Genomic DNA, 26,789 nt, shown 5'->3' with positions numbered 1-26,789 from the left:
GCACATTCCGGTGGTGTGTGCGGCGGGAGAGGGGAGAAAACGCTATGCCGTGGACCGCAGCAAGGCATATTGGTGATGTTACGTCGTCGCGGAAACGGCTAAACGTAATCCAGCGACAAATCAAGGAGCCAATAGTAGATCTCACTGAAAAATATTTGGCATTACTGTTGAAAAATTCATTCTGGGGACGGAACGGACATAAATAAGCAGTTCCACGTTGTAGCTACTCACATAGTGGAGGCGAACCTGGGGGAATAGCTACATAGACTATAATAATTGAGAGAAACAGGTAGGCTAACGGTAGCTATGCGTTCTCTGTATTTTTTGTTTGCATTTTTGCCCAGTATAGCAAACCAACCTTCTCTTTGTAGCTGATTTGTTTATCCTGTTCAGTGGTTCACTAGCAAGATAGTTCTTATTAAGGTAAATTAGAGACATAACGTTAAGTGTACAAGCATGTAAAGTATGATTTGCACATGTAAAATATGAGTTGCACTTATATAATCAGTTTTGTAGTGGCAAAATATTAGCAAACATTTAACTTCTTTTGAGAATAAATGCAACAACACTTTCAAGCAATGGTCCCACATTTTTTTTCGGCAGTAACGTTAAGCAATTTTCAGATCTGCTGAGCACAAACTTGAACCTTGTGTGAATTCTGTAAAACTTCCAGCGCGCGTTAACTGTGAGCGCAGAGGCTGTACCCGCTTTAATTGAGCTTTAACAGTGGCCAAGTAGGCTAATGTGGCTATTTGATCATAATGTAGGCCTAACATAAAAGAACAATGTTGAAAATGCATCCCATAACATTTTAATATGTAAATCGCTTAATATGTAAATCAATCATTCAGCCTACAGTAGCAGTCAATGTGTGGCGTTCGATGTAGGTCTACATTCCATAAGACATTTGAAGAAAAAAAAACATGCAGTGTTTAACAGTAACTTGTTTATCCACTTGTCCTTCAGGCAAGGAGGTGACTGAAAAGGATGTTTGATTCAAGAAGCCACTTTACAAAATTTAATGCATTATTATTCCAATACAATTACAGAGAATCAGACAAATTGTGCTAGCCTCAGGCTATTAGCTACTTAGCTTATTCAAGCCTGTCTCAAAATTCAACACTGCCCCTTTAAGGCAAAAGCTCTTTACTTGACTGGCTTACTAAAGATGTCTAGAAATGTACACGTGTTGTGGTCTTGAAGGAAGCAACCACTCTCCTATTAATGACTACAAATGATCTATAACTGGGCTAATAACTCACTAGCAAAGAATATGAATAAAATGTGCACACGTGGCTACATGCTGCTCTTGTTTTGATCTCAAAAACATGCACATCCTACTAAGAACCACAGTTGTAAGTTCAAAGTAAAGGGCACAGATCCATATATGGCAATGGTCTATTTGCATATAGGCCTACTGCAGATTGGTAATGCTGACCGGTCTGTGTAGAGTATGGGCTGAATCAAAAGTACATTTGCCGATGTCAAATCTGTTTTGGCACTAATTTAGCAACTAACCTGTGGCGAAAGTTTTGTAGTTGTAAAAAAATAAAATAAGCAAGCAGCAGATTTGATGTAAGTTCTCTATTTCAATTAATGGAAAAGTTGTAGGCAGATTGTTGTATTTTCTGGAACAAAAGGTTCGACGTCTATACCAGAGTGGATTCAGAAAAGGAAGAACTACACTTAATGCATTGGTTACAGTTAGTACTGAGTTGACCAAAGCTTTGGCAAGGAAGGAAGTGATATCAATGGTGTATTTTTACATTGAAAAAGCATATTATACAATGTTATGGGAAGGTCTACTGATGAAATTGAATGGAAAGGGTATTAGTGGGGGAATGTACAACTGGATTATGGATTTCTTGTTTGACTGAACCTTCCAGGTCAGGATGGGATCGGAGTTATCAAGAGAATTTGAGGTGGAAAATGGAACTCCACAGGGTAGTGCTATTAGTCCTATCTTATTCACGTGGATGATTGATGATATCTTCGGGAATATCGGACAGGGTATATACAGATGCTGGTGCCATTTGGATAAGAGGAAGAAATATTCCTTGTCTAATAGAAAATGCAAGGTGCTATTGGAGCAGTAAAATAATGGTCCTTAAGTTATCTGTGTATCTTTCCACATATTGTTTGCTAACAACCAAGAAGAGTAGTAATATGTTCGGACTCTGCGTCAGTTCCTGTAGTTTAATATCTGGGAAGTCAGAACGGGAGGATTTATGGATTTATGGTAAAAAAAATAATGCGTGGTTAAGGCTGCTGTACTGCAGCGCCAGCTGTGCCACCAGAGACTCTGGGTTCGCGCCCAGGCCCTGTCGTAACCGGCCGCGACCGGGAGGTCCGTGGGGCGACGCACAATTGGCCTCTAGCGTCGTCTGGGTAAGGGAGGGTTTGGCCGGTAGGCCAGCGACTCCTGTGGTGGGCCGGGTGCAGTGCACCAAGGCTGCCAGGTGCACAGTGTTTCCTCTGACACATTGGTGTGGCTGGCTTCCGGGTTGGAAGCGCGCTGTGTTAAGAAGCAGTGCGGCTTGTGTATCGGAGGACGCATGACTTTCAACCTTTGTCTCTCCCGAGCCCGTATGGGAGTTGCAGAGACAAGATAGTAGCTACTAAAAAACAATTGGATACCATGAAATTGGGGAGAAAAAGGGGTAAAATACAAAAAAAAGAATGATGCTGTTGGGCTTACAAATAAATGGTATTACAATTAAATTCTGTTGGATTCTGGCAAATACATTTTAAGGAAATTATATAGTAGATATAACAGCAAAAAAAACTGAAAATAATATTGTGGATATAGAGGGTAGAGGTAGAGGGGAAAATAAAACATTGATTTGGAAAAATGGGTTAGATTGCTGGCAGAGACAATGGGATAAAAGTAGTAAGGGCATTCCTATAGTACAAGGAAATCTGTACAGGATATAGTGTCATAAAATGGGAATAGAAGGGAGGAAGTTATGTTGTGCAGGATGAGATTAGGGCATATGGGATTCAATTCCTCTAAAATTGGTAGTGAAACATGGTACTGGAATGTGTAATGGCTGAATGGTAGAGGATGATCATGTATTATTATTTTGTGAAATGTATGATGTAGAAAGGGACAGGTTGTTTTATAGGGTCAGAGGTTGGATGGAATGGGGATTATGTGGTATTTTGGATGGGGATGATGGGAGTAGTGAGGTTTGTAGGGAATTATTTTAGTCAGGCGGGCATATTCTTCTGACCAATAAGGTGAGGTGTTGTCATTCTGGAACTTGCTTTCAAACATGGTGCCAGGGTTCCGGTCTGGAAGCACGTTTTCCACTGTGCTAATATGGATAAAATGTGTTAAAATTACTAAATGATATTAACAGAATTTGAAAGCTACAGAAAGGCATGGCCTCTTCTCAATCGAAATAACATGGCTGGTTAGCTAGCTATCATTAGAGTGTTCTGGCTAGCCTGTATCTAGTGGTTCTTACATTGTGTAACAGAGCAATAGGTCTAGCTATGTACTTTTCAAATGGTTGAGACTAACATTAATTTAGGAAATGATTGTTTGCTCTGTGTATATTTGGTGTGTAGTCAGTTTGTTGGCTTTGCTAGTTAGCAAGCTGAGATCTATGCTCAAGTTGGCTAACATTAGCTAGCTTGCTAGTGATGTTTTGAAGAGAAAAGGCTAGCTCCCTGTAGAATCAAGATGAGGGGATGGGAAAGATTAGATGTGTAGTTGCTTCAATTTGGCTGTTGCAGTGCCTAGACGAGACGAGAGCAAACTGCTACAGCTATTTAAAAAAAAGATTAGATACCTAGATGTCAATGTCAAACCCAAAAAATGTCTATCATTGTAATTGGCTTGCTATTTGAGCTGCATTTCCTGTAAATGTGATCTAATATTATAGCTTGAACAACATAAACTAGCTAGCTATCTCACGCAAGCAGGCTTTTCTCCTCCTTGCTGGTCTGCAGATGCAACATGATCATGTTGGGGCTGTAACATTTAATGGAAATTGCACTACAACAACAACTAGCTAGCTATGTCAGACATTTTCAGGAAAAGCAGCTCATACAGCAAGCCAATAAAATGTATATCATTGCATTTGTGCTTGGTGGTTTGAGTCTTTGAATATTTTTAGGGCCTTTGTCTGACACCGCCTGGTATAGAGCTCCTGGATGGCAGGGAGTATGGCCCCAGTGATGTACTGGGCGGACGCACTACCCTCCATAATGCTTTGCGGTCGAATGCCGAGCAGTTGCTATACCAAGAGGTGATGCAGCCAGTCAAGATGCTCTCAATGGTGCAGCTGTAGAACTTTTTGAGGATAATAGGGCCCATGCCAAATATTTTCAGCCTCCTGAGGGGGTAGGGGCATTGTCAACTGTGTTGGTGTTTAGATCATAATAGTTCCTTAGTGATGTATACACCAAGGAGCATGAAGCTCTTGACCTGCTCTACTACAGCCCTGTCAAAGTGAATGAGGGCATGTTCGGCCCTCCATTTCCTGTAGTCCATGATAAGCACCTTTTGTCTTGCCCATGCTGAGGGAGATGTTTCTGATCTGATCCCTAATAGGCTGTCATCATCGTCGGTGATCAGGCCTGCCACCGTTGTTTTGTCGCCAAACTTTAATGATGGCGTTGGAGTTGTGCATGGCCACACAGTCGTGGTAGGGAGTACAGGAGGGGACTGAGCACGCACTCCTGAGGGGCTCTTGTGTTGAGGGTCAGCGTGGCAGATGTGTTGTTGCCTACCCTCACTACCTGGGGGTGGCCGTCAGGATGTCAAGGACCCAGTTGCAGAGGGAGGAGTCCTAAGCTTAGTGAGGAGCTTGGATGGCACTATGGTGTTGAACACGGAGCTATAGTCAATGAACAGTATTCTCACGTAGGTGTTCCTTTTGTCCAGTTGGGAAAGTGTTTCTGGGATGATGGTGTTGATGTGAGCCATGACCATACTTTCAAATCATTTCATGGGTACAGATGTGAGTTCTATGGGGTGGTAGTAATTTAGACAGGTTACCTTGGCTTTCTTAGGCACAAGGACTATGGTGGTTTGCTTGAAACATGTGGGTATTCCAGAATGGGTCAGAATGCGTCCCGGTAATCCATCTGGCCCTGCAGCCTTGTGACTGTTGAACAAGTTTCGATCATAGTCCTGTTTTTACTCTTTGCCTCTTTGATGGTTCATCGGAGGGCGTAGTGGGATTTCTTATAAATGTCCGGATAGTGTCCTGCTCCTTAAAAGCGGCAGCTCTAACTTTTAACTCGGATGTTGCCTGTAATCCATGGCTTCTGGTTGGGATATGTACATATTTATTTATTTTGCTGCTTTGCACCCCTTTATTTTTTATTTCTACTTTGCACATTCTTCCATTGCAAAACTACCATTCCAGTATTTTACTCGCTATATTGTACTTACTTTGCCATCATGGCCTTTTTTGCCTTTACCTCCCTTCTCACCTCATTTGCTCACATTGTATATAGACTTGTTTATACTGCATTATTGACTGTATGTTTGTTTTTACTCCATGTGTAACTCTGTGTCGTTTTATCTGTCGAACTGCTTTGCTTTATCTTGGCCAGGTCGCAATTGTAAATGAGAACTTGTTCTCAACTTGCCTACCTGGTTAAATAAAGGTAAAATAAAAATAAAAAATAAAATAAAAATATGTTCACTATGGGGACAACGTCATCGATGCACTTATTAATGAAGCTGGTGACTGATGTGGTAGACTCCTTATTTCTGTTGGATGAATCCCAGAACATATTCCAGTCTGCGCTAGCAAAACAGTCCTATGTCTTGGCATCCGCTTCATCTGACCACTTCCGTATTGAGCATGTCACTGGTACTTCCTGTTTTGAGTTTTTGCTTGTAAGCAGGAATAAGGACGATAGAGTTATGGTCCGATTTGCCAAATGGAGGGCAGGGGAGAGCTTTGTGTTGCGTAAAGGTGATCTAGAGATTTTTCTACTCTAGTTACACAGGTGGAATGCTGCATTAAAATCTCCGGCCACCAGGTGCACTTCCTCTGGATGAGCATTTTCTTTTTCGCTTATGGCCCTATACAGCTCGTTGAGTGCTGTCTTAGTGGCAGCATTGGTTTGCGGTGGTAAATAGACAGCTAGGAAAATACAGAAACTAAATTATTAAATAGTATGGTCTACAGTTTATCATAAGGTATTCTAACTCAGGCAAGCAGGACCTTGAGACTTCCTTAATATTAGAGATTGTTCACCAGCTGTTAAGAGACCACCACCTCTTACTATTCTCTTACATTCTGTCCTGCTAATGCATAAAAAAAAACAGCTAGATTTACAGGTGAAGCTGTAAGTTTACATACACTTAGGGTGGTGTCATTAAAACTCGTTTATCAACCACTCCACAAATTTCTTATTAACAAACTAGTTTTGGCAAGTCAGTTAGAACATCTAGTTTGTGCATGACACAAGTCATTTTTCCAACAATTGTTAACAGACAGATTATTTCACTTATAATTCACTGTATCACAATTCCAGTGGGTCAGAAGTTTACATACACTAAGTTGACTGTGCCTTTAAACAGCTTGGAAAATTCCAGAAAATTATGTCATGGCTTTAGAAGCGTCTGATAGGCTAATTGACATAATTTGAGTCAATTGGAGGTGTACCTGTGGATGTATTTCAAGGCCTACATTCAAACTCAGTGCTTCTTTGCTGGACATCATGGGAAAATAAAAAGAAATCAGCTAAGATTGTAGACCTCCACAAGTCTGGTTCATCCTTGGGAGCGATTTCCAAATGCCTGAAGGTACCACGTTCATCTGTACAAACAATAGTACGCAAATATAAACACCATGGGACCACGAACCCACCATACCGCTCAGGAAGGAGACACGTTCTGTCTCCTAGAGATTAACCTACTTTGGTGCAAAAAGTGCAAATCAATCCCAGAACAACAGCAAAGGACCTTGTGAAGATGCTGGAGGAAACAAAAGTATCTATATCCACAGTAAAACGAGTCCTAACCTGATAGGCCGCTCAGCAAGGAAGAAGCCACTGCTCCAAAACCTCCATAAAAAAGCCAGACTACGGTTTGCAACTGCACATGGGGACAAAGATCGTACTATTTGGAGAAATGTCCTCTGGTCTGATGAAAGAAAAATAGAACTGTTTGGCCATAATGACCATCGTTATGTTTGGAGGAAAAAGGGAGAGGCTTTCAAGCCGAAGAACACTATCCCAACCTTGAAGCACGGGGGTGGCAACATCATGTTTGGGGGTGCTTTGCTGCAGGAGGGACTGGTGCACTTCCCAAAATAGATGGCATCATGAGGAGTGAAAATTATGTGGATATATTGAAGCAACATCTCAAGACATCAGTCAGGAAGTTAAAGCTTGGTTGCAAATGGGTCTTCCAAATGGACAATGACCCCCAAGCATACTTCCAAAGTTGTGGCAAAATGGCTTAAGGACAACAAAGTCAAGGTATTGGAGTGGCCATCACAAAGCCCTGACCTCAATCCTATAGAACATTTGTGGGCAGAACTGAAAAGTGTGTGCGAGCAAGGAGGCCTACAAAACTGACTCAGTTACACCAGCTCTGTCAGCTGAAATGGGCCAAAATTCACCCAACTTATTGTGGGAAGCTTGTGGAAGGCTACCCAAAACGTTTGACCCAAGTGAAACAATTTAAAGACAATGCTACCAAATACTAATTGAGTGTATGTAAACTTCTGACCCACTGGGAATGTGATGAAAGAAATAAAAGCTGAAATAAATAATTCTCTCTACTATTATTCTGAAATTTCACATTCTTAAATAAAGTGGTGATCCTAACTGACCTAAGACAGGGAATATTTACTAGGATTAAATGTCAGGAATTGTGAAGAACTGAGTTTAAATGTATTTGGCTAAGGTGTATGTACACTTCTGACTTCAACTGTATATTATCCATGTGCTTCTTCAGCCATGACTCAGAGAAGCATAGTATATTACAGTTCTTAATGTCCTGTTGATAGGATGGTCTCATTTGGAGCTTGTCCAGTTTAGCCTCCAGCGATTTCACATTCACCAATAGAACAGAGGGTAGAAGCAATTTTTATTATTTCGCCGCCATAGTCGCACCGGGGTGCCCACATGCCAGCCTCTTTTGCTCCTTCTACGAGTGTCTGGGATTTGGGCCTGGTCCGGGATAATCGATGTCTTTCGCCTCCGACTCATTGAAGTAGAAGTCCTCATCCAAACGGGGTTAGTGATAGTTTCTGGACATCAGAACAGCTATTTTCAGTCATAGGAAACAATGGTAGAAACTTTATTGTCAAAGAAAGTTAAGATCAGCATTTATTCTCAAAATAAGTTACATGTTTGCAAATATTTTTTGCCACTACAAAACTGATTATACAGGTACAATTCATATTTTACATGTGCAAATCATATATTCTTGAACACTTGTCTCTAATTTACCTATATAAATTATGTTCAACAGCTAGCTAGCTAGCAAGCAAGCAGTGTTGCATGCTGGCTAGCATGTCTTTCACATTTTCATCAGGAATGCCCATTTGTGTGTGTGTGTGATAGGGAGAGCTTCAGTTTAAGCACACTCAGGACAGTTTGCGAGTCAAACACTGTTTTTATTCTGCAGCAGCATGGTGAATAATGTGCAGAGAGTCGACGACACCTGGCGAACATGCACCAAAAGCAACTCAAGTGGCACGAGCAACAGCGGCGGCGAGAGTTCCAAGGAGAGCTCTCGCTCCTCGACGCCTGTGCTGGCTGCCGACCGCACGGAAAGGCTACGGGACAAGATGCGCAGGCGGACAGAGTCAGGCGACCACTGGTTTTCCCTAGAGTTCTTCCCCCCTCGTACTGCCAGTGGGGCTGTCAATCTCGTCTCTAGGTCTGTAGCTGAAACTCATTTGCTGTTGGCTTGTTCTAGCTAGTAACTCTCAACGAGGTCAGAGTTTGAAATTAGCAGCTAACTAGCTAGCAGATCTGACCCGGTTCCTTACAGCTGCACTAGGAACGGACAGGGTTCCTGTGTAGATTAAGACACAGCGACGCCAGTGTGTGAAATGGCTTGGAAAATGTACCTCAATCCAGGGATGAGAAATGCATTGTACTGCGAATTGTCCCATTATCCCAACTGTTACACCGAGAAGAATGTATAACTGATAGTTAGCTAGCAGTTGTTCAATATTCTCTGTAATAGTTGGGTTAATGGAGCAATTTTGGAGTACAACGTATTTCTCATTCCTGGATTGAGGTACGTTTTCCGAGCCATATTTTGCGCTGGCTCCACGTTGTCTTAATCTACACAGGAAGCCTGTCTGTTCGTAGTGCAGCTGGAAGCAAGTGGGTCGGATCTGCTCGCTAAACTGCTAAGTAACTACTTTTAGCAACGCTAGTGTGTAATTAGCTTGCAAAAAAAACGGAATAGTCTGCCAGAATAAAATTTAATTTTTACTTACTCTGCCGATTGTCCGTAGGATTGGTCCTTAGGCAGGAGGGAAATTGCGAAAAAAACATCTAATAGAACATATATTAAACAGACTTTCCAAACGTGGGTCTGTTGTAGACCCAATTTCTCTACACTTACATCATGAATGTGTGCCATAAAAAGCAAGGACTTGTGAGGGACCTTTATTTTTACATGAGGTAAGCAGAGAGGATTTGACCTAGCTGAGGAGCTGCTGCATGCATGTACAACAGATCCACGTTTGGAAAATCTGTTTAATTATATGTTAAATTACATGTTTTTTTAAATTCTCAAATTCACCCATGCATAAGGACCAATATTTTGAAATGGAAATGTATTGAACTTCCGGTGGACTATTCATTTTTTTTGCCAGCCAATTCCCAGCAACGCTAGGGACGTGTAAATACTAGAGTTGCTAAAAGCAGCTACTAACTAACCACATCTGCTCTCTCTCCCATTTTTCCCATTCAGATTTGATCGCATGGGCTCTGGGGGGCCCCTGTTCATAGATATTACCTGGCATCCGGCGGGGGACCCAGGTTCGGACAAGGAGACCTCCTCTATGATGATTGCCAGCACAGCGGTCAACTACTGTGGCTTGGAGAGCATCCTGCACCTGACCTGCTGCAACCAGACCAAAGAAAAGATCACTGGATACCTGAGCAAAGCCAAACACCTTGGCCTGAAGAACATCATGGCTCTAAGAGGAGGTAGGGCCACATCGAGTAGGGTGACGTTGCACATAGGCACAGGTCTAAGGGCAGTTTTCATATTTTCCTCTTAACGGTTAAGGTTAGTCTATTGTAGGAGTGTTTGTGTGTGCGCTTGGCTATTGTATTCCAATAGCCTGAGGGTCTGCCTGATATTTGAAGTGAATTCCTGTTAAAAAATGTTTGTTCATATGGCTGCTCGTGGCCATGTCATATCGCTCACAATTACAGCCTCCTGCATCGCTCTCATTGCAATTGCTTTGGTTCATATTGTGGCTTGTGGTAAAATCATATCGCTGAGTCTCAGTTTAACCCTTATTTATCCAGATTTCTCTCATTGAGAAGAAGCGTTTTTCAAGAGGGGCATGGAAACTACACTACCCGTCAAGTTTGGACACACTTCAAGTGTTTTTCTTTATTTTTATAATTTTCTACATTGTAGAATAATAGTGAAAACATCAAAATGATGAAATAACACATATGTAGTAACCAAAAAAGCATTACACAAATCAAAATATATTTGAGATTCTTCAAATTGCCACGCTTTGCCTTGATGACAGCTTTGCACACTCTTGGCATTCTCTCAACCAGATTCACCTGGAATGCTTTTCCAACAGTCTTGAAGGAGTTCTCACCTATGCTGAGCACTTGTTGGCTGCTTTTCCTTCACTTTGCGTTCTGACTCATCCCAAACCATCTCAAATGATAGGCCCCCTAAGCCCAAACCAGATGGGATGGCGTATCGCTGCAGAATGCTGTAGTGGTTTCTTTGCAGCAATTCGACCATGAAGGTCTTATTCACACAGTCTCCTCTGAACAGTTGATGTTGAGATGTGTCTGTGTACTTGAACTCTGAAGCATTTATTTGGGCTGCAATTTCTGAGTCTGGTAAGTCTAATGAACTTATCCTCTGCAGCAGAGGTAACTCTGGGTCTTCCATTCCTGCGTCGGTCCTCATGAGCGCCAGTTTCATCATCGCGCTTGATGGTTTTTGCGACTGCACTTGAAGAAACTTTCAAAGTTCTTGAAACTTTCCGCATCGACTGACATGTCTTAAAGTAATGATGGACTGCCGTTTCTCATTGCTAATTTGAGCTGTTCTCGCCATAATATGAACTTGTTCTTTGACCAAATATGGCTATCTTCTGTATACCCCCCACCTTGTCACAACACAACTGATTGGCTCAAACGCATTAAGAGGGAAAGAAATTCCACAAATGAACTTTTAAGAAGGCAAGACTGTGCAAAGCTGTCATTAAGGTAAAGGTTGGCTACTTTGAATTATCTCAAATATAAAAATATAATTAGATTTGTTTAACACTTTTTTGGTTGCTACGTGATTCCATATGTGTTATTTCATCGTCTTCAGTATTATTCTACAATGTAGAAAATAGTCCAAATAAATGAAAAACCCTTGAATGAGTAGGTGTAATAAAACTTTTGACCGGTAGTGTATACTGAGCAGAAATATAAACGCAACATGTAAAGTGTTCATCCCATGTTTTATGAGGTGAAATAAAAGATCCCAGAAATGTTCCGTTTGCACAAAAATCGTATTTTGCTCAAACTTTTTGCACAAATTAGTTTAAGTCCCTGTGAGTGAGTGTTTCTCATTTTCCAAGATAATCTATCCACCTGACAGGTTTGGCATATTTTAAGAAGCTGATTAAACAACAGTCATTACACAGGTGCACCTTGTGCGGGGGACAATAAAAGGCCAGTTTTGTCACGTCTCAAGTTTTGAGGGAGTGTGCAATTGGCAAGCTGACTGCAGAAATGTCCACCAGAGCTGTTGCCAGAGAATTTAATGTTAATTTCTCTACCATAAATGTTGTTTTAGAGAATTTGGCAGTATGTCCAACTGGCCTCACAACCGCAGACCACGTGTAACCACTCCATCCCATGACCTCCACATCCGGCTTCTTCACATGCAGGTTCGTCTGAGACCAGCCACCCGGACAGCTGATGAAACTGGGTTTGCACAACCAAAGAATTTCTATACAATCTCAGAGAAGCTTGTCGTATTCACCAGGGTCTTGACCTGACTGCAGTTCAGCATCGTAACCGACTTCAGTGGGCAAATGCTCACCTTTGATGGCCACTGGCACCCTGGAGAAGTGTGCTCTTCACGGATGAATCCCGGTTTCAACTGTACCGGGCAGATGGCAGACAGCGTGTATTGCGTTGTGTGGGCGAGCGGTTTGCTGATGTCACCGCTGTGAACAGAGTGCCCCATGGTGGCGGTGGGGTTATGGTATGGGTAGGCATAAGCTACGGACACAATTGATTTTGTCGATGGCAATTTGAATGCACAGAGATACCATGATGATGAATGATATTTAGCAGATTAAATTGCGGGTGTAGCGAAATGCTGGTGTTCCTAGCTCCAACAATGCGGTAGTATCTAACAATTCACAACAACGCACATCTAAAGTGGCATTGACTGAAATAGAGTAGAATACAGTATATACATATGAGATGAGTAAAGCAGTTTGTAAACATTATAAAAGTGGCCATTGATTCCCATGTCTATGTATATAAGGCAGCACTGGTTTCTGGTTTGGGTAGGTTTTAATAGACACCGTGGGAGCAACATCCTCTATACAGTTCCTTATAAACTCAGTCACTGTGTCTGTGTAAATGTCAATATTATTCTCTGAGGCTACCTGGAACATATCCCAGTCCGCGTGATCAAAATAATCTTAAAGCATTGATTCCAATTGGTCAAACCAGCGTTAAATAGACCTTAGCACGGGTACTTCCTGTTTGAGTTTCTGCCTATAGGAAGGGAGGAGCATCTCTAGGGTTTTTCCTAAGCAAGTACTACAGTCCATGTGTTTGATAGAACTTCGGTAGTGTTTTCTTCAAATTTGCTTTGTTAAAATCCCCAGATACAATAAATGCGGCCTCAGAATATGTGGTTTACATAAAGTCCAGTGTAGTTCCTTGAGGGCTGTCGGGAGTATCGGCTTAAGGGGGAATATACACAGCTTTAACTAACCAAAGATAATTCTCTTGGGAGGAAATGCAGTCGGAATTTGATTGAGGTATACAAGGTCGGGTGAGCAAAAGGACTTGAGTGTCTGTATGTTATCACAATCACACTATGAGTGGTTAATCATGAAACATACATCCCCGCCCTTCTTCTTCCCGGAGAGTTCTTTATTCCTGTCTGCGCAATGAACTGAGAACCCAGCTGGCTGTTACGGTCCCTGAAGTCTCTGGAAGGAGATCCTCGCCCTGAGCTCGTTCTACTTTATTGTCTAGAGACTGAACATTAGCGAGTAATATACTCTGAAGCGGTGGATGGTGTGCCCGCCTCTTGAGTGGGACTAGAAGTCCACTCCGAATACTTCTTCTCCGCTGGCCACGTCTTGGAGCAGCCTCTGGGAAACGTTACTTGCCCGGGGGGGTATGAACAAAGGATCCAATTCAGCAAAGTTGTATTTCTGGTCGTAATGCTGGTGAGTTACCACCACTCTGATATTCAAACGTTATTTCTGGCTGTATGTAATAACACAAACATTCTGGGCTAATAATGTAAAAAAAATAATGTAAGAAATAACACACAAAAAACGAAATACTGCGAAGTTGCTTAGGAGCTAGAAGCAGAGCTGCCATGTCTGTCGGCGCCCACTTACCTTAGCCATACCATAACGAGGCAAATGGTGGTCACACCAGATGGACTGGTTTCTAATCCAAAAAAATACACTTTTTTTGACCAACAGATGCATATCTGTATTCCCAGTCATGTTAAATCATAGATTAGGGCCTAATGAATTTATTTGAATGATTTCACTGAACTGTCACTTAGTAAAATCTTTCAAATTGTTGCATCTTGCGTTTTCATATTTTTAAGTGTAGCTTTCATCTTATTGTGACAAATTCCCTTTGAGCACCATGTTTTCCTGATCTCTTTATAGATCCCGTAGGGGCTGACTGGGAAGAGGAAGAAGGGGGCTTCAACTACGCCACAGACCTGGTCAAACACATTCGCTGCGAGTTTGATGACTACTTTGACATCTGTGTGGCTGGTATTATTGATGCAAAATTACTTACTTAAATTTTTATTTTAATTTTTTACACAGCTTCAGCATATTGTCATTTTATACTAATGATATCCTTTCATCAGGTTATTTGTGGAGGACTTTAAAGTAGGCTGTTGTACCTATTTATACGATGTGAGCATTTTATCTCCCGTAAAGACATTTAGTCCTTCAAGTTGTTGGTAAAATGTGACCTGTACACACACACTGCACATTAAAACTCATTTATTGTGGCAGGCTACCCTACTGGCCACCCGGAGGCAGACAGCTACGACGAGGACCTGAGACACCTGAAGGAGAAAGTGGACGCCGGGGCAGACTTCATCATCACCCAGCTCTTCTTCCGGGCCGACACCTTCCTCAAGTTTGTCAGAGATTGCAGGGCCATAGGGATCACCTGCCCCATCCTACCAGGCATCTTCCCTATCCAGGTACTAAGGCCGGGATGATACCATTATCGGGATACTCGTTAGTATTGCGGCAAGGAAACAAAACTCTAGGCGGATTTGACTTCTTTATGAGAACAGCCTTAATGTTGGAAACGAACATTATTATGTTGTTATCCAGAGTCACGTGTTTATTTTCCAAGCTGTAGCACACTTATATATATTTTTTATTAAATAGAGCAGGTTTTTAAAGGACCAAATAGTTTTCATTTTTGCCATGAAAAAATATTGCATTACTGGTATCGTCTCAGCCCTACCAGGAAGTTTGGGACATAGGCCTAAACTGGGCCATGGACTTGTGTGTGGGGTGGTGTGGTCAAAGACTACATTTGTCGAAGGTTGAAAGGGAGGCGCTGCGTACTTTGTAACACTTTCTTGGAATGGCATGTTCTAGGATGTGATGATAGCGAGCAATGTTGTAGCAAATGACCAAGTATGTTCCGTGCAAAAACAAAACATTATTCATCGGACAAGGGGACATTTTCCCATAAGGGGCAGTATATGTTTGGAGTGCCTGGTGGGCGGGGTTTGCTTAATTTGAACAGGCAAGCTCAACCAATTACAGCTAAAGTATTTGAAATTATTTTCTAAAGTATTTGTATGTTTTGTTTTGTGTTTTATCATTCCTCCTTTCCTCCAGGGCTACCAATCTCTAAGGCAGCTGGTGAAGTTGTCCAAGCTGGAAGTGCCTGAGGAGATCATGCGGGTCATCGAGCCCATTAAGGACAACGACGCAGCCATCCGCAACTACGGCATTGAGCAGACCGTGGGCATGTGCCGCGTGCTCCTGGAGAGTGGCAATGTGCCGGGCCTCCACTTCTACACGCTGAACCGCGAGGTGGCCACCATGGAGGTTCTGCGGCAGCTGGGCCTCTGGATCGAGGACCCCAGGTTGGTTGTCTAAGCCCGGACCACCCACCACACCATACCTGGGTCCAAATAGGATTGTTTTTTTCTTTCAAACACTTCAGGTTGCTTGCTTGATTTAGCTGACACAGTATTTGAAGAATAATAACATGTAAAGCTACTACCGTAATCCCGGTTCTCTGACAATATGAGTGAGATGTATCACATATGGGAATTTGTTTAGGATCGCCTACTTGAATGAGGCGAGACCCTCACCTTTTCTTAAAGGACGACTGCAGTTCCTGATTTGTTATTAAATGCTTTCAATATTTGTATATGAAATTCTACAATTTGTAATTGATTTGACGTTTTTAAGTCAATTTGGAGGAATTTTTATATTTTGTCCCATGTACATTGTGGAATTTACCGATGGTCCCTAACTAGCCCCATAGGGATTCCAAAGTCGACCCAAATTTACCACATTGCGTTTGGGTCACGTGCACCTATACTGCCAGCTGTGGGCATATGGACAGGATTGAAACAAAACCAACCTTCATTAACTTTGTGATGCAGTCATAAAACTCTGTTTTTGACGAGACAGACTTTATGCCAAGAATTATCCTATTTACACTAGTCAATTTTGACAGTATAATCAAATGTTTCTGACTCACCGACGTGACCATAAGCTGTTGTTTTTTTAGGGGCAGTTGCTCTTTAAAAGGAGCCACTCCCGCCCTCTGCTTATTCTCAAGCGTGCTTCTCTTCCTCACGCCCTTGCGAGCAGGGGAATGCGGTGATACGTCTTACTCATATTATCAGAGGACCAGGTTACGCAAGTAATCTTAAGTTCTCTTTCAAGTACTAATTTCGATGTATCACATATGGGGATATGGCCAACTCCCATATCGCAAAAAACATGCTGTCCGAAGCCAGGGTAGGCCCAACATCACCAACCCTCAGAGGTCCCGTTACTGAGAGTACACACCAAGAAGGTGCAGAAACAACCCATTGGGAAGAACCTCATAACAAAGCCAGGTGAAGCCCAATACGTGGCTTTTAAAATCTCAGTTCAATGAAATACACTATATATGCAAAAGTATGATTAAAAGGATTTGGATATTTCAGCCACACCCGTTGCTGACAGGTGTATAAAATCAAAGCATTGGCAGTAGAATGGCTTTACTGAAGAGCTCAGGGATTTTCAACGTAGCACTGTCATAGGATGCCACCTTGCCAACAAGTAAGTTGATAACATTTCTGCCCTGCTAGAGCTGCCCCGGTCAACTGTAAGTGCTGTTATTGTGAAGTGGAAACGTCAAGGAGCAACAACAGCTCAGCCGTGAAGTGGTAGCTAACACAAGCTCACAGAGCGGGTCTGCCAAGTGCTGAAGCACGTAGCGGGTAAAAAGTGCAACATTCACTACCGAGTTCCAAACTGCCTCTGGAAGCAACATCAGTACAAGAACTGTTCATCGGGAGCTTCATGAAATGTGTTCCCATTGCCGAGCAGACGCACACAAGCCTAAGATCACCATGCTCAATGCCAAGCGTCGGCTGGAGTTGTGTAAAGCTAGCCGACATTGTTCTCTGGAACAGTGGAAACATGTTCTCTGGAGTGAGGAATCACACTGCACCATCTGGCAGTCCGACGGAAGAATCTGGGTTTGGTGGATGCCAGTAGAAAGCTACCTGCTCGAATGCATAAAGCCAGCTGTAAAGTTTGGTGGAGGAGGAACAATGGGGCTGGGGCTGGGGCTGTTTTTCATGGTTTGGGCTAGGCCCCTTAGTTCCAGTGAAGGGAAATCTTAACGCTACAGAATACAATGACAATCTAGACTAATCTAGACTTGTTTCAGCATGACAATGACCCTGTGCACGAAGTGAGGACCGTACAGAAATGGTTTGTCGAGATAGGTGTGGAAGAACTTGACTGGCCTGCACATAGCCCTGACCTCAACTCTATCGAACATCTTTGGGATGAATTGGGATGACGACTGTGAGCCAGGCTTAATCGCACAAAATCAAAAAGTTGACCTGACCATCCTACCGATCCTAGACTTCGGCGATGTCATTTACAAAATAACCTCCAACACTACTCAACAAATTGGATGCAGTCTATCACAGTGCCATTCGTTTTGTCACCAAAGCCCCATATACTACCCACCACTGCGACCTGTACACTCTCGTTGGCTGGCCCTCGCTTCATACTCGTCGCCAAACCCACTGACTCCAGGTTATCTATAAGTCTCTGCTAGGTAAAGCCCCACCTTATCTCAGCTCGCTGGTCACCATAGCAGCACTATATTTCACTGGTCACCCCCAGAGCCTATTCCTCCTTTGGCCGCCTTTCCTTCCATTTCTCTGCTGCCAATGACTGGAACGAATTGCAAAAATCACTGAAGCTGGAGACTCATATCTCCCTCACTAGCTTTAAGCACCAGCTGTCAGAGCCGCTCACAGATCACTGCACCTGTACATAGCCCATCTGTAAATAGCCCATCCAACTCCCTCATCCCCATACTGTATGTATTTATTTCTTGCTCCTTTGCACTCCAGTATCTCTACTTGCACATTCATCTTCTGCACATCTACCATTCTAGTGCTTAATTGCTATATTGTATTTACTTTTCCCCCATGTCCTATTTATTGCCTTGCCTCCCTTATCCTACCTCATTTGCACACACTGTGTATAGACCTTTTCTACTGTATTATTGACTGTTTGTTTATTCCATGTGTAACTCTGTTGTTGTATGTGTTGAACTGCTTTGCTTTATCTTGGCCAGGTCGTAGTTGTAAATGAGAACTTGTTCTCAACTAGCCTATCTGGTTAAATAAATAAAATAAAGGTCATTAACCCTTCACTCGTTGGAATTGGCCTATGTGGATAGGGCTAAATGAATGTTTCTTATAGAGATATGGAATGCATGACCATGGTAGCAATTACAAGGGGAAAGTTTGGAGATTATGGGAAATTATTACACAAAATATGAGGACACAACAGTTCTTCATCTGCATTGCTTGCTGTTTGGGGTTATTGGCTAGGTTCTGTATAGCTCTTTGACATCTTTCTGATATAAAAAAGGCTTTATAAATACATTTGATTCACCTGACACGACTGAATTTAACCTCTAGTGACACCCCATCCCGTGAACGGGACCGTTGTCATCATCTGACACTAATTAGCATAACGCAACGGACATAAATCTTCCTAGAAAATCTTCCTATTCATGAAAATCACAAGTGAAATATATTGGAACACAGCTTAGCCTTTTGTTAATCACCCTGTCATCTCAGATTTTCAAAATTATGCTTTACAGCCAAAGCTAGACAAGCATTTGTGTAAGTTTATCGATAGCCTAGCATAGCATTATGCCTTGCCAGCAGCAGGCAACCTTGTCACAAATCAGAAAAGCAATCAAATTAAATAGTTTACCTTTGATGAACTTTGGATGTTTTCACTCACGAGACTCCTAGGTAGATAGCCAAAGTTCATTTTTTCCCCAAAGATTATTTTTGTAGGCGAAATAGCTCCGTTTGTTCTTCGCGTTTGGCTGAGAAATCGCGGTCACGACAACTCCGAAAAATATTCCAAATTAGCTCCATAATATCGACAGAAACATGGCAAACGTTGTTTAGAATCAATCCTCAAGGTGTTTTTCAAATATCTATTCGAGAATATATCCACCTGGACAATTGGTTTCTCAGTAGAAGCGATTGGAATAATGGCTACCTCGGGAGCATCATGTGACCTCTTGCACAATGTAGCCCCCTACGGGTATTCTTCAACATAAATGCGTAAAACTACGTCACAATGCTGGGGAATATGTAGAAAGCGTAAGCTGATTCATAGCACATTCACAGCTGAATGGGGAGTCATTGGAAAGCAGCGCTTTCAAAACCTGGGGCACTTCCGGAATGGATTTTTCTCAGGCTTTCGCCTGCAACATCAGTTCTGTTATACTCACAGACAATATCTTTACAGTTTTGGAAACGTTAGTGTTTTCTATCCAAAGCTGTCAATTATATGCATATTCTAGCATCTTGTCCTGACAAAATATCCCGTTTTAAAACGGGAACGTTTTTTTTCCAAAAATGAACATACTGCCCCTAGAGTCTCAACAGGCTAAACATTACACTGTTTATGTGTATTTTACATTTACTGTACCTTTTGCCGCATTCGTTGCTAACAAAATCTGTCGTACACGTCAATCCAGAGCATCCCAAACATGCTTAATGGGTGACATGTCTGAGTATGTAGGCCATAGAAGAACTGGGACATTTTCAGCTTTCGGGAATTGTGTACAGATCATTGTGATATGGGGCCGTGCATTATCATGCTGAAACATGAGGTGGCAGATGAATGCCACGACAATAGGCCTCTGGAGGTTGTCACAGTATCTCTGTGCATTCAAATTGCCATCGATTTAAAATGCAATTGTGTTCATTAGCCGTAGCTTATGCCTGCCCATACCATAATCCCATCACCAGCATGGGGCACTCTGTTCACAACGTTGACATCAGAAAACCGCTCACCCACACAATGTTGTACACGCTGTGTGCCATCTGCCCGGTACAGTTGAAACCGGGATTAATCCTTGAAGAGCACACTTCTCCAGCGTGCCAGTCGTCATCGAAGGTGAGCATTTGCCCACTGAAGTCGGTTACGACGCCGAGCTGCAGTCAGGACAAGAACCTGGTGAGGACAATGAGCACGCAGATGAGCTTCCCTAAGACTGTTTCTGACAATTTGTGCAGAAATTCTTTGGATGTGCAAACCCACAGTTTCATCAGCTGTCTGGGTGGCTGGTCTCAGATGATCACAGACATCTGTGCACCATTTTTTCTTGTGAGCACAGTCCCTAAATTGAGATGCTTCAAAGAGATGAGGGTTTTGTCTCAATGAAGCCCTGCCTTTCCACTGTGGTGAAAACAATGCCACTCCTTCCCCTATCAAACGTTAAACCCGAAGAGCGAGGGTAGGGCAGAGGGCCGACGGCCCTATCTTGGCCGGCCCTCCTCACCTCCCTTAGGAAGCAGCGTAAGACAGCTTTACTACAGGCTTCGCCTGGTTCAATGGCCTAGCCTGAGTCTTGGCAGGCTGCTGCGTCACTGGGGACCTCAGTCCCCCAAGGCCAGCTTGTTGCCCCCTCCCAGCTGTGATGCTGGGGCGAGATGCAGGAACCAGCGGCCGGCCACGGGGCCCTAGTCTGCGGTTCAAGCAAAAGTTGAAGGCTTTGCCTTATTTCTTGTGCATGTCACACTTCTGCTGCATGGCGGCGACAGTGGGCCCAAGCAACTCCTTGGGTGACACTGGGGCTTCCAAGATGCAGTATAAGCTCAGCCAAAGCGCCATTCCTTCTACAACCGCTAGGCTGATGGTACGATCACAGCCTTGGGAGGCACAGAGGTTCAGGTCTGTAATTCCTCCATATTGTGCATATCCAGGCTAGGGGTACACCTGGCAAGAATCTTTGGGACAGGAGTCTCTTCCCATTGTATAGGTCCCTTGACTCGCCCTGAGCCCCTGTAGGAGACGGTCACTCGATGCAGAGTCTGGCCGCAGCCCGCTTGCAGACATGAAGGATCCCAAACTCCACTAGAGAGGCAGCTCCACTGCTCTCGGGGCCGTGAGGCCTGCAGGCTTGAGAAGGGGAGAGAACAGGGTTGTCAGTCCACACCTCCTGAGCAATCTCGTGGATATCCGTGAGATTATTCTCCTCCTCTTCCTTGTTGTCCCCTAACTTGCTACATCATCAGACAGTGACGGGAGAGAGTCAAGGCTATCCGTGACCTCTCCCTAACTGGGAGAGGTTGCAGAGAGCCTACCCTAAAGGTGTCGCTGTTTGCTTGGAGGCAAGAGGGGCTATCGAGATCGAAGCATGTTTAAGCCTCTTCTTCAGACCAGCCCTCATCTGCAGTGCTTGCAGAACTCCGGGTCCTCGAGCGCCTCTTGGGGATGTCCCTTACCCAAGCAATTAGATGCATAGAGGGTGGGAATCTTTCCCTGCAATCATGGACCTACAGGCACATGAATGCGGGGGTTTGAGTGCTAGGCTCGTCCCTGGACGGGGTAGCAGTGGACATTGTGAGGAATGAGGCTTGCTAGGGGGACCGAGCAGCGTCTGTTATAGGGACAAATTGTAAACTGCGTACGAAGCTAGCTAGTTAGAAGCCTTGTGACTAATAGCTAGCAATAATGAGCTTCGTAGAACCCTATAGCCGTGAGGCTAGTTGGGCGTTAGCTAGCTAGCAGCTATCCCATGGTGAAGGGGTGGGACGTTAGCTAGCTAGCAGCTACCTCATGGTACGCCATGGCTAGCTCAGTGCTGACTGAAGGAAACCACGTGGTGGCAGAGTTAACTTTCGGATAGAGTGCTCCCGTAAACAAGGGCGCCATGAGGCTGAGCTGGTCGGTGTAGTTAACAGAACAGGTGAACGTAGGTTAAACTACACGAGAGAAGTGAGATGACAATGCTACCACGGTGCAGGTAGGGTATGCTAGTGCGGATAGCTTGCCTCTCAGTGAGCTAGCCATGTTAGCCTAACCGAGTCTCAAGCTAGCCGTGAAGCAACAGAGACTGAGAAGTAGATAAGGAATTTCGATACAAAAATAAAACCTTAGTACTCAACCTCTCGAGGGGGTCTGAAGACCTTTTGCACGGCAGCGATGTCCTTCATGGTTCACTTGTGAGCAGTTAAGCAGGAAAACGGGTATCCAGTTGATATGAGGAAAGCTAGAGTACTATTGCTCTTTGTGAGGCAGAGAAGCGAGAATAACCAGAGGGCAGAGTGGCTCCTTTTCACCTCATTCATCACTATACCGGTCTGTCTCCAACAGATACTTTTGATATTACAGTGCCTTGCGAAAGTATTCGGCCCCCTTGAACTTTGCGACCTTTTGCCACATTTCAGGCTTCAAACATAAAGATATAAAACTGTATTTTTTTGTGAAGAATCAACAACAAGTGGGACACAATCATGAAGTGGAACAACATTTATTGGATATTTCAAACTTTTTTAACAAATCAAAAACGGAAGAATTTGGCGTGCAAAATTATTCAGCCCCTTTACTTTCAGTGCAGCAAACTCTCTCCAGAAGTTCAGTGAGGATCTCTGAATGATCCAATGTTGACCTAAATGACTAATGATGATAAATACAATCCACCTGTGTGTAATCAAGTCTCCGTATAAATGCACCTGCACTGTGATAGTCTCAGAGGTCCGTTAAAAGCGCAGAGAGCATCATGAAGAACAAGGAACACACCAGGCAGGTCCGAGATACTGTTGTGAAGAAGTTTAAAGCCGGATTTGGATACAAAAAGATTTCCCAAGCTTTAAACATCCCAAGGAGCACTGTGCAAGCGATAATATTGAAATGGAAGGAGTATCAGACCACTGCAAATCTACCAAGACCTGGCCGTCCCTCTAAACTTTCAGCTCATACAAGGAGAAGACTGATCAGAGATGCAGCCAAGAGGCCCATGATCACTCTGGATGAACTGCAGAGATCTACAGCTGAGGTGGGAGACTCTGTCCATAGGACAACAATCAGTCGTATATTGCACAAATCTGGCCTTTATGGAAGAGTGGCAAGAAGAAAGCCATTTCTTAAAGATATCCATAAAAAGTGTTGTTTAAAGTTTGCCACAAGCCACCTGGGAGACACACCAAACATGTGGAAGAAGGTGCTTGAACTTTTTGGCAACAATGCAAAACGTTATGTTTGGCGTAAAAGCAACACAACACCCCATCCCCACTGTCAAACATGGTGGTGGCAGCATCATGGTTTGGGCCTGCTTTTCTTCAGCAGGGACAGGGAAGATGGTTAAAATTGATGGGAAGATGGATGGAGCCAAATACAGGACCATTCTGGAAGAAAACCTGATGGAGTCTGCAAAAGACCTGAGACTGGGACGGAGATTTGTCTTCCAACAAGACAATGATCCAAAACATAAAGCAAAATCTACAATGGAATGGTTAAAAAATAAACATATCCAGGTGTTAGAATGGCCAAGTCAAAGTCCAGACCTGAATCCAATCGAGAATCTGTGGAAAGAACTGAAAACTGCTGTTCACAAATGCTCTCCATCCAACCTCACTGAGCTCGAGCTGTTTTGCAAGGAGGAATGGGAAAAAATTTCAGTCTCTCGATGTGCAAAACTGATAGAGACATACCCCAAGTGACTTACAGCTGTAATCGCAGCAAAAGGTGGCGCTACAAAGTATTAACTTAAGGGGGCTGAATAATTTTGCACGCCCAATTTTTCAGTTTTTGATTTGTTAAAAAAGTTTGAAATATCCAATAAATGTCGTTCCACTTGATGATTGTGTCCCACTTGTTGTTGATTCTTCACAAAAATATACAGTTTTATATCTTTATGTTTGAAGCCTGAAATGTGGCAAAAGGTCGCAAAGTTCAAGGGGGCCGAATACTTTCGCAAGGCACTGTATATGTGGTACATCAAAACAAGTATTTGAAAGAGAACCAAATGGGTATACTGTGTAAGGTTTAATTGTCTATTGCACAATAATCAGATTCAATTTGATTGGTACATGCACACTCTGTCCTGGAGAGCTTAATAAAATCAAACAAACCACTTCACATGAAATGTAACTGTCTATGTATTAGAATGGAATAGCTGCTGTCGCACCCTTTTCTACTAGTATTGATGCCTTCTGGTTGTCTTCTTGGGTTGCCAGGCGTCCACTCCCCTGGGCGGTGAGTGCTCACCCCAAACGCAAAGTGGAGGACGTGCGGCCCATCTTCTGGGCCTCCAGACCCAAGAGCTACATATACAGAACACAGGACTGGGACGACTTCCCCAACGGACGATGGTGAGCAAGCCATACACTGGACAAAAGCTCTAGAGAAATCACCTTGCACCTTGGCTTGTTTGTGGTTAGACATGGTTACATTTCCAATGTGTTTGTAGCTGTCATTGGTCTAATAGTTAAGGGAATACATGATATACAGTACGTTTGTTATCTCAACCTATTCTGTGACTTTTCCATGTGAATAATTACTGTGTAATCAGTGAAAAGACAATGTTCCCAGGACTTATCAGCTTGGCTCTGTGTTATTTCAGGGGCAACTCGTCATCTCCAGCCTTTGGCGAACTCAACGATTACTACCTGTTCTACCTGAAGAGTAAATCGTCCAAGGACGCCCTGCTGAAGATGTGGGGCGAGGAGCTGACCAGTGAGCAGAGTGTCTACAAGGTTTTCACCAGCTACATTAAGGCCCAGCCCAACTGCGCCGGACACAAGGTGACGCCTGGCCCTGGACACTTCACTTCAAATATTTCAGTCAGCTTTCTTCCGTTTGGAGCTTCATGAATTCGACCTACGTGCCCATTATGACTACAACCTAAACCCTTGATTTCCGCTTTGCTCAACTGACATCAATGATCGGCTGTTATCTCCTAGGTGATGTGTCTGCCATGGAACGACGAGCCGCTGGCTCCGGAGACCAACTTAATGATGGACGAGCTCGACAAGGTGAACCGCCGGGGGGTCCTCACCATCAACTCCCAGCCCACCATCAATGGCAAGCCCTCCGACGACCCCATCGTGGGCTGGGGCCCACCGGGGGGCTACGTCTTCCAGAAGGTGAAGTTAGGCCTCCGTGGTTTGGTTTTGGGGATTACCAATTATAAGATTATATAACATGATAAAGGCTCATACATACATACTTTATAACAAGTTATAAATCATCATGCTGTACCTGCAGGCTTAAAGTAAAGTTTTACCAAAATAATTGTAGAAAGAAGGTAGGCCTACCAAAGGGAGGGGAGATTTAAACATTTGAATTTATAACACAATTTAAACACCCATAAAGTCATTCAAATTATCAAGTATTAAAATAAGGTAAAATAACTGTTTAGGAAAATGAAGGCTGTCCCCTTTTCTCTCTTGTTACGATGTTGAGAGTAGGGTGATTCACAATCTTTCCTAGAAATGAGGAAGAGTGAATAAATTAAAGGTTTCTCAAACTTAGTTATTGTATTACACGCATACTAATCATGTAATGACATGAACCTAATGCTGTGCGACGTTTGCAAATTCAACAGGCCTATCTGGAATTTTTCACCTCGAGTGAAAACGTCACCGTTCTCCTCAAAGTGCTGAAGAAGTACGAACCTCGCGTTAACTACCACATTGTCAATGTTCATGTAAGTTCATCTACATATATTAGCCTTCATTTACACCTGTATTGTGAATTAAATGGATTGTTGGATTGATCTACTGGTCGATTGTTTCCATTTACAGGGTCAGAATACGACGAACGCCCATGACATGCAACCCAACGCTGTGACGTGGGGCATCTTCCCCGGCAGGGAGATTGTCCAGCCCACGGTGGTGGATCCAGTCAGCTTCATGTACTGGAAGGTAAAGGTCAAAGGTCATCTCATTAACCTACTGGCCCCTTCCAGGAACATTACTCTCTATGCACTTGTAAGCAAGGAGGTGAAACCATCTCTCAGAAGGAATGACGGAGTGTGCTAGGGGTTGGTTCTGGAATGTTCCCTTGACTCGGATGAGTTTGTGAAATGCTTGTCATTGGTTCTCTATGAACATTTTCTGAGATTTTAGTTGAGTATGGAATTTTTAACCCTCTACATCGTCTCTCTGAGCTGGAGCGTTTGGAAAGTCACAAAAACCTCCCGTGAGGCCTTTTAAAGTAATCCTTTTCAAAGTCATTATTTTGTGTGGAATTTATAAAGCTTCCTGATAAAGTTTTATCAGAGCTGTAAAGCTAAATCGATGTCGAAACACTTGAAATTCCACCTTTCAGAAATGCGTAGAGTTAATTGTTTTCGCCTTCTTTTAATAGGACGAGGCCTTTGCCCTGTGGATTGAGCAGTGGGCCAAGCTGTATGAGGACGAGTCGCCATCACGCATGATCATCAAGTACATCCACGACAACTACTTCCTAGTCAACCTGGTGGACAACGACTTCCCATTGGACAACTGCCTGTGGCAGGTCATCGACGACATGTTTGAGCTGCTTGACAACCCCCCGGATGAGCAACCCACGGAGCAACCTGTAGAACAGCCTGCCGAGGAGTCACCCGTGGAAGATCAATCGCCAAAGTAACAGTGGGGACAGCCACTGACTGACTTTTTTACATTTTCTCCCCGGTGCTGCGATCGAGAACTTTTCACTAAAAACTAACACCACAAAGTACTTAACTGGAGTATTATACTATACAGTATATATACTGAACATATATACACTGCTCAAAAAAATAAAGGGAACACTTAAACAACACAATGTAACTCCAAGTCAATCACACTT

At 43.3% G+C, this 26,789-nt stretch overlaps 1 protein-coding gene across 2 annotated transcripts; it reads left to right on the top strand.

Annotated features, from left to right (window-relative positions):
• Positions 1-26,789, top strand: LOC109869406 (methylenetetrahydrofolate reductase). 2 transcript variants are annotated; one of them, XM_020459530.2, is made up of 12 exons: positions 1-289; positions 8,612-8,863; positions 9,914-10,152; positions 14,076-14,186; positions 14,436-14,629; positions 15,285-15,535; positions 24,191-24,325; positions 24,577-24,757; positions 24,917-25,099; positions 25,561-25,662; positions 25,760-25,879; positions 26,325-26,789. In XM_020459530.2, exons 2-12 carry the CDS (start codon positions 8,613-8,615, stop codon positions 26,586-26,588), a joined length of 2,031 nt encoding a protein of 676 aa, XP_020315119.1. In that variant the 5' UTR covers positions 1-289; position 8,612; the 3' UTR covers positions 26,589-26,789. The 2 variants fall into 2 exon arrangements, with proteins under 2 accessions (XP_020315119.1, XP_020315118.1); XM_020459529.2 differs by having other exon boundaries at positions 8,609-8,863.

Source organism: Oncorhynchus kisutch, linkage group LG24 (genome assembly GCF_002021735.2).
Source record: "Oncorhynchus kisutch isolate 150728-3 linkage group LG24, Okis_V2, whole genome shotgun sequence".
Taxonomy (NCBI): domain Eukaryota; kingdom Metazoa; phylum Chordata; class Actinopteri; order Salmoniformes; family Salmonidae; genus Oncorhynchus; species Oncorhynchus kisutch.
This window is presented reverse-complemented; position numbering and strand designations above follow the sequence as displayed.

Coding starts and splice junctions, on each gene's coding strand:
- LOC109869406 (XM_020459530.2), top strand. CDS start 8,613: ATGGTGAATAATGTGCAGAGAGTCGACGACACCTGGCGAACATGCACC. Junction 8,864..9,913: donor GCTGTCAATCTCGTCTCTAG/GTCTGTAGCTGA, acceptor TTTCCCATTCAG/ATTTGATCGCATGGGCTCTG. Junction 14,630..15,284: donor CAGGCATCTTCCCTATCCAG/GTACTAAGGCCG, acceptor CCTTTCCTCCAG/GGCTACCAATCTCTAAGGCA.